The following is a 16,550-nucleotide window of genomic DNA, read 5'->3' on the forward strand; positions in this document are numbered from 1 at the left end:
AATTGAAGATAGTTATTGAAGTATACACATAAAAACATATGTACTAGTATCTGTACCCCGCCTCAGGCATCTATCTTAAATTGTGTATTCTACTTTTTGGCTGGTTACAAGTGTCCATCATTTGTTGATGACAGTATTCCTAGATTATGAACAGACCTAGCTTTGAAAAGAAACAGTTTGAAACATTCAAGGAGTAGACTAAATATCAAGATTTCCCAAGCTTTACAGATAACAGGTTGAATACAGACTCCATTTGAAGTATGATGCAAAATACAATGCTAGAAGGAAAAACAAAAAAAAGTATGCAATCCACTAACTGAAAAATTTAAAGGCGTTTAACAATTCTCATAATTTGGTGGTATCTATGCAGAGCAGAAAAGTGCTTCCTATCTATGCAGTAGCATAAAAAAAAAAAAAAAGAATAAATAAAAAAATCATCAGCATCTAAAAAAGAAAACCCCCAAAACCACAAAACCAAACAACTCACCATTCATTATCCATGGCATTTCAAAGATAACTATCTTTGCTGAAAAGACAAAAAGAAGAAACAGTCTTTAATGCCAAGTGTTACATATTTTTCTGTTTAAGAGAAAGCACAGCAATAATGGTAATGTAAAAAGTGAATACTCATTTTTAGAAACTTCCATGTTCACCTCCCAGTAGAAGCAATTTTGTATAACTGTATAGATCTATTTCTATTATAATATAAAAACACCTTCTAAGGAAACAGCTAACACTTAGAAAAGTAGTATCCCAGAGAAGTGTATAAACTGTGTATAATACAGAATTTTGCTGACATACTGTTACTTATAATTAATCTTCCCAAATAAGGCAGAGAGCGGTAGGATTCAGCCTGCCCTTGAAAAGCAACTATTGAATGGAAAAGGAAGTTTGACTCATATATTCAGCACCCCTTCTTCTAAACAAATAGCAAGTGTCTTTGTAAATCTACATTTTTTTCTAAGCTTGCTTTGTTTTAGCAGAAGTCTGAAAAGTCCTTTGACTCAAGTGAAATTTCTCCTGAATGTCAAAAAAACATGATGTTGCACTTGTCTTTAAATTTGGTATATGATAAAAGTTTTGAACTTTGATCAGCAAGGTGAAATCTAATATTCAGACTTTAAGCAGCTGCTATACAGATTTTCAAAATTTACAGACATATTTTCACCTAAAATTTATGACTCATTTAAGAAGAGCTAGCAAGAGCTATTTGGTGTTTGCCTATCCACTAAAATAAATAAATAAATAAATAAATAAATAATAGCAGGCAAGTATGCAAGTTTTTCCAAGCACACACACGAACTTGCCTAATTCCTGTCAAGAGTAAACAATTGCTCCCTAAAATCTTCTATAGCTATTCATTCTTTGTCCCCTGAAGACTCATAAAGGATATAAACTGTCACACAAGTTTGCGAAGCTTCTAACCAAGTAACAAGTAGCAAACGAAAAAACAGGCCAGATAAGTTCTATTAGATTTTTAATCCTTAAAAACATGTCTTAGATTATTACTTCATGAAAAGAGACAGTTGATTTTTTATGAATATGTTTATTTACAATACAAATTTGTGTTGACTCATGAGCACAAAAATACTCTGAATCTGTAACGTCCATGTATTTTATGTAGTTACCACATAAAGCACATGCAAAAAGATGACACCCCCCCCCCCAAGACTTAGTTTTTCCCCATCATCTGTGATATTATGAAATGCTATTATTACACAAGTCTCCAGTGCTTAAGAGCTAATACATGTTACTTACTTAGAAAGTTTGGGTAATAATCTGTAAAACAGTTGACAATAAACCGAACAAAATCCAAGTCCTAAAATAAATGCAGAGAGTGAATGCAATGTAAATCAGAACATGAAAAATGCAGGCTTAGTTAAACTAAGGCATTTACTGAATAGCATAAAATACTTATCTCGTAATCTATATTCAAATTGTACACATACTACAAACATCACCCTAACTCAATGCAATGCTTTTCACTTCATTAAAACGCAAAGAAGTTAACAGACCTATTCTCAGTGGGGTAAGTTAGGTATCTAAAGTACTGCAATAGTATCAGTGGGATTTAAGCTGTACAGGAAAGATAAAGGAAAAATAAACCATTAGTACTAGAGAAGCCTAACAGATTATCTCAAAGCCTTACACGAGAGAGCATTAAACATTTCCCTTCAATAACTTATCTTACATATTGTTTAATATACTACTGCATTAGTTTGTGGTATGCAGAAAAATTGTGGCCAGAGGCAGCTCTCAAAAGAGCTGCTTGTATACCACCGATTTTCAGGGTGATTCCATCCAATGAGCAGCAGCACTGAAAGAGTACAGCCAAGTCTCCATCACAAAATCCAGTTATAATAGAACTGACTACACAATGAAGGGCAAAAAAAAGGAATTTTATGAAACAGATATAAAGAGATGCTTTACCACAGTAAGGTACTTTGGTTAGGTGGGAAGCCTGCCATGAATACTCATACTTTCCCCAGTGCTTCTAACAGGAGTGACCACTACTATTACTTTAAGAAACAGTACAAAATATATTGTTGACAGAGGATCCAAAGCCTGTCATAACAGTAAAAAATGCTATGGAGAACAGGCTCCTAAAGTGATACAAACAGGCTATTACAACATTTGCAGACAGAGAGGAAAAAAAGAAGTAAAAACAAAATAATCACAACACCCTGCATAAAAGCATTACCCACAACCTGAAAGCTTTATTAGTAGCTTCAGTAACGGAACACTAGCTGAAAGCTTATCTTTAGAGACAGAAGGTAGCCTTAATACAAGTATTTATCTCAACTGGCTGTTGCTTTTACTAAATACAGTATCTTTCATTTAACAGCATAAACACAGTGATAGATTCCCAAGAATTGATTAGAATCTCCTGTGCATTAAGAAGAATGCTGCTCTTTATTCCACTGCCTATCCAAAAGCAGCACTATCAGATTTTAGGAGGCTGGATCCATTACTGTGATCAAGGTCTGGAATTAGAAGTACAGATTTCAGCAAACCATTCAATAACTGCATCTATTCTAGTTACCTGAACTGGTGCAACAAGTCATAAGCTATTAGAATTACCTGGCTGCAGACCAGTGATAAAAGCTGACATAGATGTGTATAGAGATCTATGGAACAAACAAATGAAGCATGCTCTGGAAAAGAACTCACAAATCCAAGTTCTTTTAGGATAAATTTTTTCAACTCTCTACATGGGTACAAACAGCCATTAAAAATATATTTCTGTTCTGTAAGACATGTTCTAACTACACAGCAACACTGTACAATGGGACACTTACGGACAGCACTTGCTGTCTCAGTGTTATCTCTGGGAGTCCCAAAGACATTAGAAAAAAGTTGCTTCAAGATATGCCCCATAAAACCCAAACTAAGTTGCTTTTTCACATCAAGGAAACTATTAAAATCCTCTATTCTTGCTATAGAAAAACATGGCTCCTGTATCATCTTTAGGATTTTGGATAGTACAGATAAGAGCACCAATCCTGCCTTGCAAAACTGAATTAAACCATATTTATTTGTTAAAATATCTTCTCAAAAGCTTGCGGCCCTGTATTGCATAGCTGCAAGGTCCTAATGCAACATTAATCTTTTCTGAAAAAGGCAGAAAGGAAGTTTGTTTTTTTTTTTTTTTATATTTAAATGCATTCCCACTACACTACAAAGAAGGAACAACAAACAAGTTTTAGCCATTGCTGTAAAAACGGCAGGATAGCATGACAAGAAATTTTTCAAGATTCTGTGGAAATAAGACTACTTCTTTTTTAATCTACAGACAATCTGGGAGACTTTTAGTTATTAGATGAGATCTATAAATGTATCATGATAGGAAAGATCTTCATCTCGCAGTCTAAACCAGCTTAGATTCTTCTTGTTAAAGTGAGTGCTAAAAATGTACTTCTCTATTGAACTCTGCTGAAGAAAATGACAGAGAACTCTGTAGATTTTTACCTATCTACATTAAAATTACTCAAATGTCACCTCCTGCACTGTTCCTCCAAGTTACAACGTTCACATAGGGTGCAAGAAGCACTGAAGCAAAAGCAAATACTGAGTGTCCTCAAACGCTACAAAATTCCAGATGTTATATAAAACCAGATACTTATATGCTTTGTAAAAGCTTTAGAGAAAATGAAAAGATACTCAACTACTGGTTTTCCAAAGTAAGAATATTCCATGGAGAGGAGTTTGGAGGAAATTTTAACATTTCACAGCATTTTTTTCAGGATCAGTTTATGAAATATTATGGCCAAAGAAACAATAAATAACGGTTTTGAAAATTCAAAACCCCATAAATCACATTCTTTAAATCTTCCACTTTTCCATACAGGCACAGAACTTAACAGTTCTTAAGACTATCAAGTCAGGAACCATTCTTAAATGCATTTTTAAGTTTCGGGTAACATACATGAACATTTTCTGAATTCCAATGAGCATCTAAACTTAGGTATTCTCTGAAGTTTACCTCAGGAAAGGAATTACCCAAACCTGTGTGTAACTACAATAAATCTCTAAGTAATTCCCAAAGCAGACTACTGACTTGACATATGACTAATTGGTAAGAAATTATTTTTTAAATACTTATTCCAAATACCTAGAAAATGGAATTTCAAGTTGGTGGAGTTGCATGCAGGGACTTTAGAAATGACCACAATTTAAATAACCAGGGAGAGCATACATAGCACGGAGGACAGAGAGGCAGGACCAGGATCAGAACTGTCAACTGAAGATGCTGACTTATCAGAACAGATTATCATTCTCAAAAATTTCAGCCACTGCGTCTTTCACCACTATTCCCTTTTTCCATCCTTCACTCGACTGACTGGTTTATCCAAAAAAGAGGATGACAATGAAAACAAAGCTGTTGAAGAAGCAGCAGCAGCTGTACTCACAATAAAAGATGGCTCAGCCTATTGCGTTTTGGGTGCTTAAAAACTAAGTTCTGCCACTATCATATATGACAACTGACAAACCAAGCTGGTGAACTACTATATATAGTTATTTTGGCCTAGCCTCCAAACTAAAGGCAATTTTGTGCTGCACAAGACTTAAAGTTTAATATATAAACAAATGATTTTGGAAATTGCTCATGTCATGGGAAAAAGCCCTATGTACCACTGATGTAAGCAACTGTTATGTCAAGGACTGCACAGGGACTTCTATTTTTCTAGAGACATAGGTTACATAATTCAGAAAGCAATAAGAAAAGCACAATAAAAGTACTTACTATGTGACTGATACCAGTTTCAGACATATCAAATACCACTGTTAAGGGCTTTCCATGATCTCTCTTGGCATAATGTTCTAACCAAAAAGCTACCAGTTTCTTTTTCTCAAGCTGCTGTTTTGGATCTCTTATATGATGCTTCACTCTGAACCAAACTTGTGAGAAGAAAAACACATAAAAATTGAAAAAACAGATCCATATTAACAGAAAACACTATGCAATTAACTATACAAGATGCACTGAAATTTATTAACTCCTCCGAGTTTGCAGTCCGCACTTCTACTGATTCTATGGCCACTGAACAGCCAGAGAAGCAATTGCATTTTCACCACCTTTTCCTTGCTCACATTTTAATAACAGAAATTTTTAAAAATTGAAAATACAAAGAATTACAGCACAAACAGTAGAGTAGAAAAATACTTGTCATGTCTATAAAGGCTACTTTTTTCTGGATCATAATTTCATTATTTCAAATTAAATCATGTAGTCCTAATATCATGTTCTGCATATATTCTAAGTATTGTTGTGGTTGTGAAATCATGCAGCATATTAAGTAGATACTGTGAGTTCAGAATTTCAAAACAATTTCAAACCAATTTCAAACACAGGGCTCTTGTGAAAGTTATCAATAGTTCTTGAAAAACTTCTTTATACTTTGAAATGTCTGTTTTACATAGCAGAATAAGAATGGAGAATGCAGACTCAAATGTTAACTAACAAGGAACTCTTCATTATGACAGAATCTGAATTTGCACACCAAGTCAGATATTCTGACCCAAGTAACATTCACAGAAGAAACACTTCAGGTATGGCAAATTGAGACATTAGTCATGTTGCAGTGAAAATAAAATCAAATTATTTATCCAGCTTTCACACTCTTGTCATGAAATGATTGCATAATTTTCTCAGTCCAAGCACTGATGCAAGGAACTAATGGTTTTTCCTACTTCCCTCCCTATCTCACCAATTGGAACCACCCAGTATAATCACACGCAGATTTCTAAGTGCTATAAAAAAAGGTATCACTACCACTTACCCTTGAATACCCTGGAAGACAAAAGAAAACCATGAAGCGTAACAGAGCAGCAATTTTTCATACAGCACTGATAACTTATAATGATAAGAAAAGGGACAGTTTGACAAAACACAGTTATAGAATAAAACCTGCATTTTTTCTGATTTTTTTTTTTAATAGAAAATTGTATTGGTGTTTAAAACATAGTAATTTCTGTAGAAAACTGGGCTGTTAGACTATTTCTGGAAGTACAAACTAGCCCATGGAAACCAAGGAAAAGCAGAATTTCATATTTAAATTTTTGGTCTTTTTCAAGGTTCAAGATCACTGCTTGGAAAGCCTCATGAGACATTTGCTTAAAAAGCCACTTTTGCTTCACAGGATTTAAGCTTAATTAAAAGTAAATATGTAACATATTTTCTATGAATTAATCTGCTGTCACAATATTGACCATCTATATTAGATTATTAAATAAATTTGGGAGTATTTCGGGCAATATTTACTGGTTCCCCATAAATCTAATTCTTTAACTACTAGAAATTAATCATACAACTTGAGACTTCAACAATTGTGAGCTGTCCATGCTGTTACTGAACATTTCAAGGACATCAGAAAAACTGAAAAAAACCAAAGCCACTGCAAGTATGTGGGCTGCTAGAAAAGCAATGACAATGCACTGTAATGAACACTTATACTAGTCACATACTCACCACAGTAGGTACAGAAACCATGTAAAGGAAAGTTAAAGGTTGCATTATAATTAGGACAGAGTTTTATGATTTTTGAAAACTGCTAATGAAGTTGCCTCATTCCACTTCTGTGATCCAAAGACATACTAAAAATTACCATTCTCATTTTTAGTAAAAACTGGTTGCCAGTTTGTACCTTCTTCTATTTTTAAAACATTTATTTTTCAGAATAGATGGTAATCTGGAAACAAAAATAATGATCGGTGACTGAAAATATTATATTTTGTGTAACTTACATAATTTATAGCCCTCTTTATCATATCCATGCAGAAAGAGAGAACCGTTTTCAAATAACCATTTTGGAATGACAGATTCTGTCAAGTCTGCAAAACCAAACGAAATATTATCTCAGTAGCCATATTAGTAATCACATTGTAATTTAACAGATGTCACTAAAAATGCAGACATCTAGCAACAAAACAGAAAAATGTTTTTATAACCCACTTTCCAAGGCCTTTACTAAACTAATACAAATACTGAACTCTCTTGAAATCTTTACTATCTTCTTCCTCTCATGCTGTAGAGTAGGATCTATTTAGGAAGAAGGATAAAAAAACCTGACGTAAAACAAAAGTACTGCAAATGTATATTTTTGCTCATATCTGAAGCCCCTCTTGCTCTAACATTTAATTCAGATTGTGAAGTCCTGTAGAGAGAGCTCACCTTCAAAACGTAACAATATAAAACTCAGACCTATTCTACTTAGGGTGCCAGACCAGTGCTACTATGACAACAATAGAACCCTGGTTTCTCTGAGGGGTTTTGTTGTTATCTGCTTTTTTTTTTTTTTTAAGGACTCCATTCAGTGCTGATAAACATAAAAAGCAATAGTTCTAATTCCCACCCCCCGCACACACACCCTGTGGTACTTACATAACTTTAAAAGGCACATTATGAAACTACATACAGAAATCAGTTGTTGCTCATTAGAAAAGCAATGTACACCATCAAAATCGTTATTTAGCATAGCTTACCATTAACTGTATACTCCTTCCTCCACTGAAAGCTTTCATCAATCATCTTTAATGTATCATCCACAACATCATGACGCCAAATCAGATAATTTTCAATCCATTTATCATCTTGCTGAAGCCTTTCCACATCTCTAGAATCGTATTTATCTGATTTATCTACAAATAAATCAATTATTGTAAGAATATAGCATTTGCTATGAAAACATTAAAGGATTTGTCAAGTTTCAATATGAGCATCTGGCATGTATACAGATTCTTTTGCAGTCTCAAACTTAAGCAAAGCACAGCACAAGAAATGGATTAAAAATGTCTGTCTACTGTTGGTGACATCTAGGAACAACTACAAGATTATTTTCACTAGAAAAATATTTTCTGCGATTCTTTAAAAAAAAAAAAGAAAATAAGAAGGGAAAATATAATTTTTCAAAAAAAAACCCAGGTTTCTATAATTAACATAAAATTAATATACAGTCTAAGAATCTGTGTACTGATGAATGTATATTGTATACACTAAGCATCATTAGTTCAAGCTTGACTTCTCAAACTTACAGGCATCAGAAAGCCAGACGAGATGTTAAAATGACTACTTTTGATCACACACTATACAACACTGCATTAAATAAAATTGTTTTCTTTAACAGGACTACACATTCTACACTTGTTAGAAATTGTTACCTTATGAACACAAATTACATGCGATGCTAGAGCAGTACAAAACTCCCAAGGTTCAAATTCTTCTTGTATCAGGTTAGCAGCAGGGTACTAGGTTAACATGCTTTAGGAAGTACTTTGGATGAAATAGTGCTGCTGCTCCTTACTTCATTTTCTTCTTCTTAACTATTTTTCAAACATAAAAGTTTGTAAAATCAAATGCCTAACTGGTCCTATTTTTTATTGTACGTATCTTTAAACAAAGGCTAAGCTTTTAGATCAATGTTCCTCTCTGTCAGAGAAATCTGCATAATTGAAATGTAAATCAAGTAAGCTCCCATGATAGAAACAGACTTCTGAAAGCAGAAGACACTGGTAGAAATCTCTTTCCTAGCTACTAAAAACCACATAAGCTCTTAAGCTATTCACTTAAAATTATTGCTATTAGCATTGAAAAAGTTAAGACTGGTTGCTAATAAAAGAGATGTTAATTTTAACATACTGGAAAGACTGTTCCTCTGTCAGTAGCAATAAATCCAAAGTAGCTATTTTCAGGAAATCAAAGTAGCTGCTTTCAGGACCATCATAATCTAACTATTTAGAACCGTGACCTGACACTTGTAGGGATGTGTATTTCAGACTTTGTAACTCTCGAGAAAGATGTTAAGAAAAGGACACCATTAAGTTTTACCACTATTTTTAGTTTTACTGGCCTACATGCAAAGGTATGACCTATTTTACTTGTCTTTCTATTTATACTGTTGCCTGGCACAAATTAGCTAATATAACTGTAAGAATACACCCAGTTTAAATGCATCCATCCACTAGGAGTTATTATAGTTGCACTCCCCCAGTGCATTTCTTCCCATCCAATTGCTTCTCATATATGTTATCTACTCGGTTCCTTCTTCATCGGGTCTCTTATTTCTCCTTCCCTGGATCCCATCCTACTACCCTACCTTGTACCTTAGCCAAGCCTACAGTCAAATCCCACTTTCCCTTATTTTAGAGTCCTACTTTCTCCTCTCTGCCCCAAAACCTCCAACCCACTAAAACCTTTCACTATTTCAGTTCCTTCTCTCATAATTTCCATATGAGAAATGTCTGTTGCCCCAGACAGATCATTCCCTATATTCTGACAAAGCCCATTAAAGTGAACACTCAGCATAAGATTGAAATGCTGTTTTTCTGTGGCTCTAAGTCAACCACAGATAGAACAAGTTGCAAAGATTCTGAGTGTTAAATTTTGTAAAGTCTCAACTGCTCATTTGAAATTTGATTATCCCCCTTTGAAATTTCATTTACTATCCCCCCACCCCCCCCAGGGATTTACTATTTGGACATTTCTGCCTGAGAAATGCTAGGAGTACCTAGTTTCAAGTTGGAATTATTAAAAAATAAAATTGGAGAGTATTTCCGCAGGTCATATCAGTCCCAACTCCTGCCCACAGCAAGGCTAACTGACAAATTCAAACAGGTTGCTAAGTACCTTTTTCAGTCAAGTTTTGAAAACACAAAAGGGCAGAAAGATTCTACAGCCTCTCCTCATGTAACATGCATTCCAACCTAAATCCTCTTCAAAGATTTTGTCATATACAACTAACTGGCACATTCACAGTCAATTAAAGGAAGAGAAGCACTTGCTTCTCTTAGCCATGGTATACTGGCTGTTCTATACTATGTATTATTCAATATGGTATATTGACTATTAAAGCCACATATTGCTACCCATAGCCACAGTAAACTAGGGCTTTGCAAGAACAAAGATTTACTTTAACATCAGTATTGTATAACTTCAGTGCCTGAGCTACCTTACTCTGACTTGGTTTAATAAAATCTAACACACACTAGCTTCCCGCTAAGAGGGACTGCAGTTAATCGATCAGCCAAGTATTTTTCTGATATTAGTTCCATGTATACCCTATTTGTATAAGGGCTTTAGGTTCTGTGTAATTAAAAAGCCACGCACCAACAGGTAAAAACTAAGAGGATAATATTTCTGGACATTTTCTTTGCTCCCAGTATCTCTTTGAGCAGAGCAGTCAAAATGACAAAGTAGTAGACTTTATATCAAACAATAACTTAAAAACATTCACACATCATTACATGGAACGTGCCTCAGAACACACGTACCTGGGCCCCCAACAAATGTTCCCAAACTCTGAACTTAGATAATATTAAAAAATAATAGAAATATAACCTTGTGAATATTTGAAGAAAATTAAAGTGAAAGCTGAACAGAGAAAGCGTTTTATCCAAACTTTCAGCATCAATGATACGTAAGCTGTATCCACACATAGGAACAGCTGAAAAAAATTTAAATATTTTTCCTCTATTCAGTAACTAAATTCTCAACAAGATGACACATATAATCTAAATTTACATATATACTACAACACACACAAAGTCAGGAACAACTAGTCAAAATCTGCCTCCTAAAAGAAAGGTGTTTTATCTCACACATATAAAGCAGAGTGACATGAAATTGTTGGAGTCCTACCAATAATCCAGTCATTGAAAATACATTAATTCAGAGCAGGAATTCCTCTTCAAAATTGTGCATTTCCCATCATTCTGTAGGCATCTGGAAACTTTTTTTTCGAACAATGAAAATTTGAGTGAGCAAGAAGACTGACCAGATCTCAGGCATAATTTTAGATGTTTCAAAGTTCATAGTTTTATTTAACCTTAATTTAAAAACAGCTACTTAAAGTTACTTTCATTTCCTCATTAAACATTTGAGGTCAAGGGTGAAGACTAGGAGAAGACAAAAAAAGTTTGGTTTGAATGCAGCTTCTTCCTGTTAGCTGCCTGCCTTCTTTCTTGCTTAAGTGAGAAGTTCAGTTCTTTCTATGACCACATTCTCCCCTTTCAGTAGTTGTCTTCAAGCTGAGAAACTTACAGTGGAACTCTACAACTTAATTACTATCTTCCAACATAAAGTATCCTGTATAACACAAGACAACAGCTCTGAAAAGAACTACAGAATCATGCAGAACTAAATTAAAACAAATTTCACTGCCACAGCTTCACTGGAAGAATTAATTAAATTCTTTGACACACAAGTCGTAACATCCCCTCTCTTCACATCTTTTTTTAAGTGCCGTCTACATTACAAGAAGACCAATGCTGCACAGCTGTGCTTTCTTCTGGCACGCATGCTTTAGGAAAGCTAAGAGAAATTTGAAAATATTCAACAAGAATAGAAGAAAGATTACAAGACTGAAAAGCTGACAGCACAGCTAAGTCCCACGCTAAATTAATCCAGAGAAGTTCAGAATTCACAACCTGTAGGAATGACTCCTCCCTTCAGAAACAACTCTTATCTAGAAAAGAAATGTTATAGAATAAGTCATACACAAAGCTGAGATGGGATAGCAACTCCATACCTTTGAACAGAGGAAAAAAAAAAACCAAAAACTTCATTGTATAAAAAATTAGAGAAAAAGCAAATTAACAAAGAATATCAAGTGTTTCCATTACACAAAGCCTCTCAATTTAACTACTGCCTTAAGCTATTTCAACCAACAAGTCTCGGGTTTGAAACAGTCATAATTATTCCTCTGACCTTGACTAGAGATGAGAAACCCATTTTAATTTGCTGTACATGCTTAATATGTTAAGTTAAGTACTACAGCCATTCAGGTATGCGCCTCCAAGTGTTAGATGAGGAAATCAAGAAAGCAACTTAGAGGTCAGCAGCCATACAAGCACAGGGAGGAAGAAAACATAAGTATTTCCCTCAATAAGGAGTTATTTCAACAAAATCAAGCAGCAATAAAGAAGTAAAATATCTCCCTCCACAAAATATGATAAATTTAAACTTTTAGCAAGACTGAACACTCTCAGTGACACTCAAGACTAATTTCGTTAGCAAGCTCAAGCATAATATCACATAGCTTTCTACAAAAGTATGGGGTTTATTCTATCCATGTTTCCTGTTTTATCCTTCAAGTAGTTCTTATCTTGAAAGCCAGGAACTGGGGAAAACAAGATTTTTTTCAGAGCATAAATAGACATAACGAGGTATCAAAAACATACCACTATATCATATATGAAAGTCATATCACTATGCTTTTTCAGGATACCCCATGTCTAAAACTTTATTGGCAACCAGCCAATATGATTAACAAAGCACATTTTGCTACCAGCTTAAAGGAAGTCATGATGAAATTTAATCTTTTAAATTGGAGTTTGAAACCTCTCTTGCAAAAACTTTTTCTTTTCAATTAAGCTTTGCCTACAAGAGAAAGGAAAAGGATACAAATGGCAAGGGGCAGGGAATATAGGCAATGCAATATGGTAAATATGCAAATGGATGTACAGAAAAGACTTCCTGAATGGAAAAAAATCTACCAAGATTTAATTATAAATAATTTCCACCATAACACTAAAATGGAAAGCCATAAGCCAGAAATAAATGCTAATTTTAGAAATCCTCTAAGGAATGAAAATGCACTAAAAGACAAGACTGTTTGCTAGAAAACACAGTACCAGTCAGTACTAGAAAATAAACCTTTTGTTTTCATTGTTCCTGTCACCACCCAAATCATTTACATCACCAACTCTCACAAAGAATCCAAACAGACAAAACAGAAATTAGGCCCCCAGACTGCAAAGATAAAATGCTGTCCACCTACCCTATCAGACAACATTTGCTGGTCTACTGGACTAACAGGAACTTTTCAGTATTGGAAATATGCCTTTTAAATAAATGCAACAAGTTTCATTACTAGGGATTCCTCACCTGAACTAGAGCTGTCTTTCAAATACTGCTAGACGATTAACTGAAGAGGAAAAAACTACCACCACAAGATCTCAGTTAACATTAAACACTACTTTGCAGTTAAGATCTCACAGTGGCCAAGTGTTCCTTCTAGAACTCCTCAATGGCCACACTTGCTGAACAACTTACACAAGAAAGTTCTCATGAAAACTTTGTGGAAATGAACCATAAGGTTCTCTGACTCCATGTTTTTCAAACTGTATCTATTGAAACAATTCTTTGATTTAGTCACATAAATGAAACAACTGTATAATTCAGAAAACATTTTTGGTGCTTTCAACTCCTTAAACTTTTCAGATCCTACGTTGAAAACAGTCAAAACTAATGTATTATTTGTTCTAACTTGTATACTAAATATTCCAACATGTATTAGATGCGGCATTAGATGTGATTTAATACTAGACTTTCCTTAACCAGTTATACATATTTCTGTATATTCTACTTCAATCTGAAACATTGTATTCTGCCAGTAAATATCCTGAATCAAAAAATCAGGATTTCAAAGGCCCTCTAAGTTTTCATTTCACAACAAAATAAACATTATTGAAAGACCATCATAGCATTTGTGATCATCTGCAACCCTTTCTTATGGGAGGGAAACCAGTAACTATATATATATGGAAGAATCGCTTCATAAGACAAATGTAAAGTTTCTAGAATAATCAGGAACACTATTTCCCTCAGAAGGAAAATAAAACAGTGACAGCTGCAGCCCCCAGAAACAAAAATTACTGAAAATTTTACTCAAATTTTAATACTCGCAGCTCACCCATAAATGGAATTAGGTTCATTCTGCAGAGGCCTAGTTCTATGACCACACTAAACTCTCACAGAAAGTATCAGTTTCTCAGAGTGCCTCAATCAGTGGCCCTAGTTTTTGAAGCAAATTAAAATTGCTGGAGATTAAGCATTTGTACCTTTACAACACAAAGTCACATGCTTGGGAGTGTCTATCTCCACATCATTTTTCAAGTAAGAGGAAGCATAAAAGAACAGATGTTAGAAGATACACAGCAAAGGCCAAAGGACCACATTAAACTAAAATCATGTGTTTTTCATACTTGGATTGCGCACAACAATGTTAAATTGCTTGAGGCATTCCTAAATTCGAGGGAGGGACTTCAGAATGTAAACTCACAAAAGTCCTAATCCTATTTTCTTGAAAGGGCTAAGAGTCCTAAATCATGACCCAAAAATGGGCTTACTGAGAAAATACATTCAAAATACTGCAAACAGGATTACAGTTTCCTTGCAACAGTATTCAATTATTTTAAAGGCTGTAACAAGCAGCCCAACAGAGGCTTCACTGCAACTAAAGAAACTTGTGGAACTATAAGACTGTAAGGGACAATTCAATTTAAAAGGTAATAAATACTCCCTTTTAGCAGCAACTGTCCCAAAGAACTTCTAGGCTTTCTGAAGCTATTGTTTACAAGTTCAACTCTCGGATAATAGAATACAAAACAAGATGAATCACCTACCATAGGAAAATATACACATTAACTGAAAACATGAACAGCCAAAATAATTTATCATTTAAGATGATCCTCCACTCTGCTAAGCATCAGCCAAAGACATCTTTATTCACACAGAAATATCAAATGGTGAAATAAGCTCTCTCTCCTTCAAGGTATTATTCTAGCAACTTTGTCATCTTGCTAGACATATAGGTCATCTCTAACTGAGACCAAAGAGGTTTCCTTTACAGAAGTTGGCAGAGCAACCATATGAAATAAAGTTGTACCAACCTCAAGATCCTCAAAGTTAGCAAGAAAAATACTACAGCCAATTACTAATAAGTCATAGAAGCATGTAACCCTTACATAAAAGGGATAGCTAGGTAACCTCAACAATTCTGATGAGGAACATCAAAGCAAAGTATGTGCTTGCAGGACCGGGGCTTATATTAAAGGAGATGTATGCAACTCCTAAACTACTGGGTTCTTACTGTATTTGCATTAAAAATTGGATAAAAGCATGTTATTAATAGATAGCCTCTGGACAGGCATAATGAAGTGTACTGCTTACTGCAGTTGTTAGCATACTCTACTACTCTTCTATCATAAACAATGCAAATAAACCTTGAAATGAAGGAACCCTCCCCCGGCTTAGCCAGGTGTTACCTTTCCCCCAGGCATACCCAGCAACCTCCCTACCTTCATTTACAAGTTTAAAAGCATTTGCACTTGCGAGCTGGATACGCAGTATATTTTAATTAAGGTAATCACGAATGTGAAGTAAAACTTACTCTTTCCTTGACAAACTGGCCGTAGTCAGAATTCTTTCCCTCACTTCCCCCCTGCTCCAACACCTCATGTTTTATGCTCGAAAAGCCCAAGCATTGCAGCGTCCCATACCCCACACTACAGCCAAGCAAACATGAATCAAGAGGACCCAGACCTTTGCCCTGGCATGTCTTGTTGCCCAAGACGGCGATCCAGCAGACAGCACCAAGAGCCCCAAAAGAAAACCTCGGCTTTATGCACCATCCCCACCCGGCCACCTGAAGAAAAGGCTGAAACATCCACTCACTGGGGAAATACGCGATACAGGAAGCATACAGGGGAAAAGCAGCGACACCGGGCGAGCCCCTGAGACCAGAGCCACAGAGCTCCCATCCCACCCCGACCTCCCCCGCCACGGCCGAGGGGCTTACCTAGCAGGTACTCCGCCTCGAAACGCCGCCGAGTCTCGCTCACCAGAGCGGCCTTATCCTGTCGCTGCTGAAGAGACACACGAGACAGGAGGGGTGTAAAAGGACGAGAAAGGCAGAGGCCCGACACAACCCCGGCCCCTCCAGTGTATGGCCCTCACTATCCGACCTCCACCCCTTCCTCTTCACCCCTCAACCTGCTACCGGCTGGGGAGGGGAGGCCCGGCGGGCTGGCAGCCGTTAATGGGTATCGGAGAGCAGGTACCCACCTCCGCCATGGCCCAGCAAAGGCACCACACCACGGCAGCAAGGCCTACGACTGCCGGGGAAACAGAGAAACAGGGATCGAGGCGCTGCGTGACACCGGTAAGGGCAGGGCAAGGGGAAGTACCAGCACCGCCAACCACCCAGGAGCCTCACTCCGCCGGCCCCACTCCCTTCCCGGGGCTGAGCCGCTGGCCCCGCCCACTACCCCTC

The 16,550-nt window shown here is 36.0% G+C and overlaps 1 protein-coding gene across 2 annotated transcripts in view; it reads right to left on the reverse strand.

The window, feature by feature from the left end:
• The window catches only part of MOSPD2 (motile sperm domain containing 2), a 31,657-nt gene extending 15,123 nt beyond the window's left edge, over positions 1-16,534 (reverse strand). The window contains exons 1-7 of one of the 2 annotated variants that reach the window (XM_065677416.1): positions 16,343-16,534; positions 16,077-16,140; positions 7,984-8,139; positions 7,246-7,332; positions 5,246-5,400; positions 1,759-1,819; positions 488-526 (exon numbers count right to left, since the gene is read on the reverse strand). In XM_065677416.1, the coding sequence (XP_065533488.1) occupies positions 488-526; positions 1,759-1,819; positions 5,246-5,400; positions 7,246-7,332; positions 7,984-8,139; positions 16,077-16,140; positions 16,343-16,351 (571 nt within the window). In that variant the 5' untranslated portion in view covers positions 16,352-16,534. Of the gene's footprint in view, positions 1-487; positions 527-1,758; positions 1,820-5,245; positions 5,401-7,245; positions 7,333-7,983; positions 8,140-16,076; positions 16,144-16,342 lie in introns of both variants that reach the window. The other variant, XM_065677415.1, reaches the window with a different exon arrangement.
• Positions 16,535-16,550: the final 16 nt, after the last annotated feature.

Source organism: Lathamus discolor, chromosome 4 (assembly GCF_037157495.1).
Source record: "Lathamus discolor isolate bLatDis1 chromosome 4, bLatDis1.hap1, whole genome shotgun sequence".
Taxonomy (NCBI): Eukaryota; Metazoa; Chordata; class Aves; order Psittaciformes; family Psittacidae; genus Lathamus; species Lathamus discolor.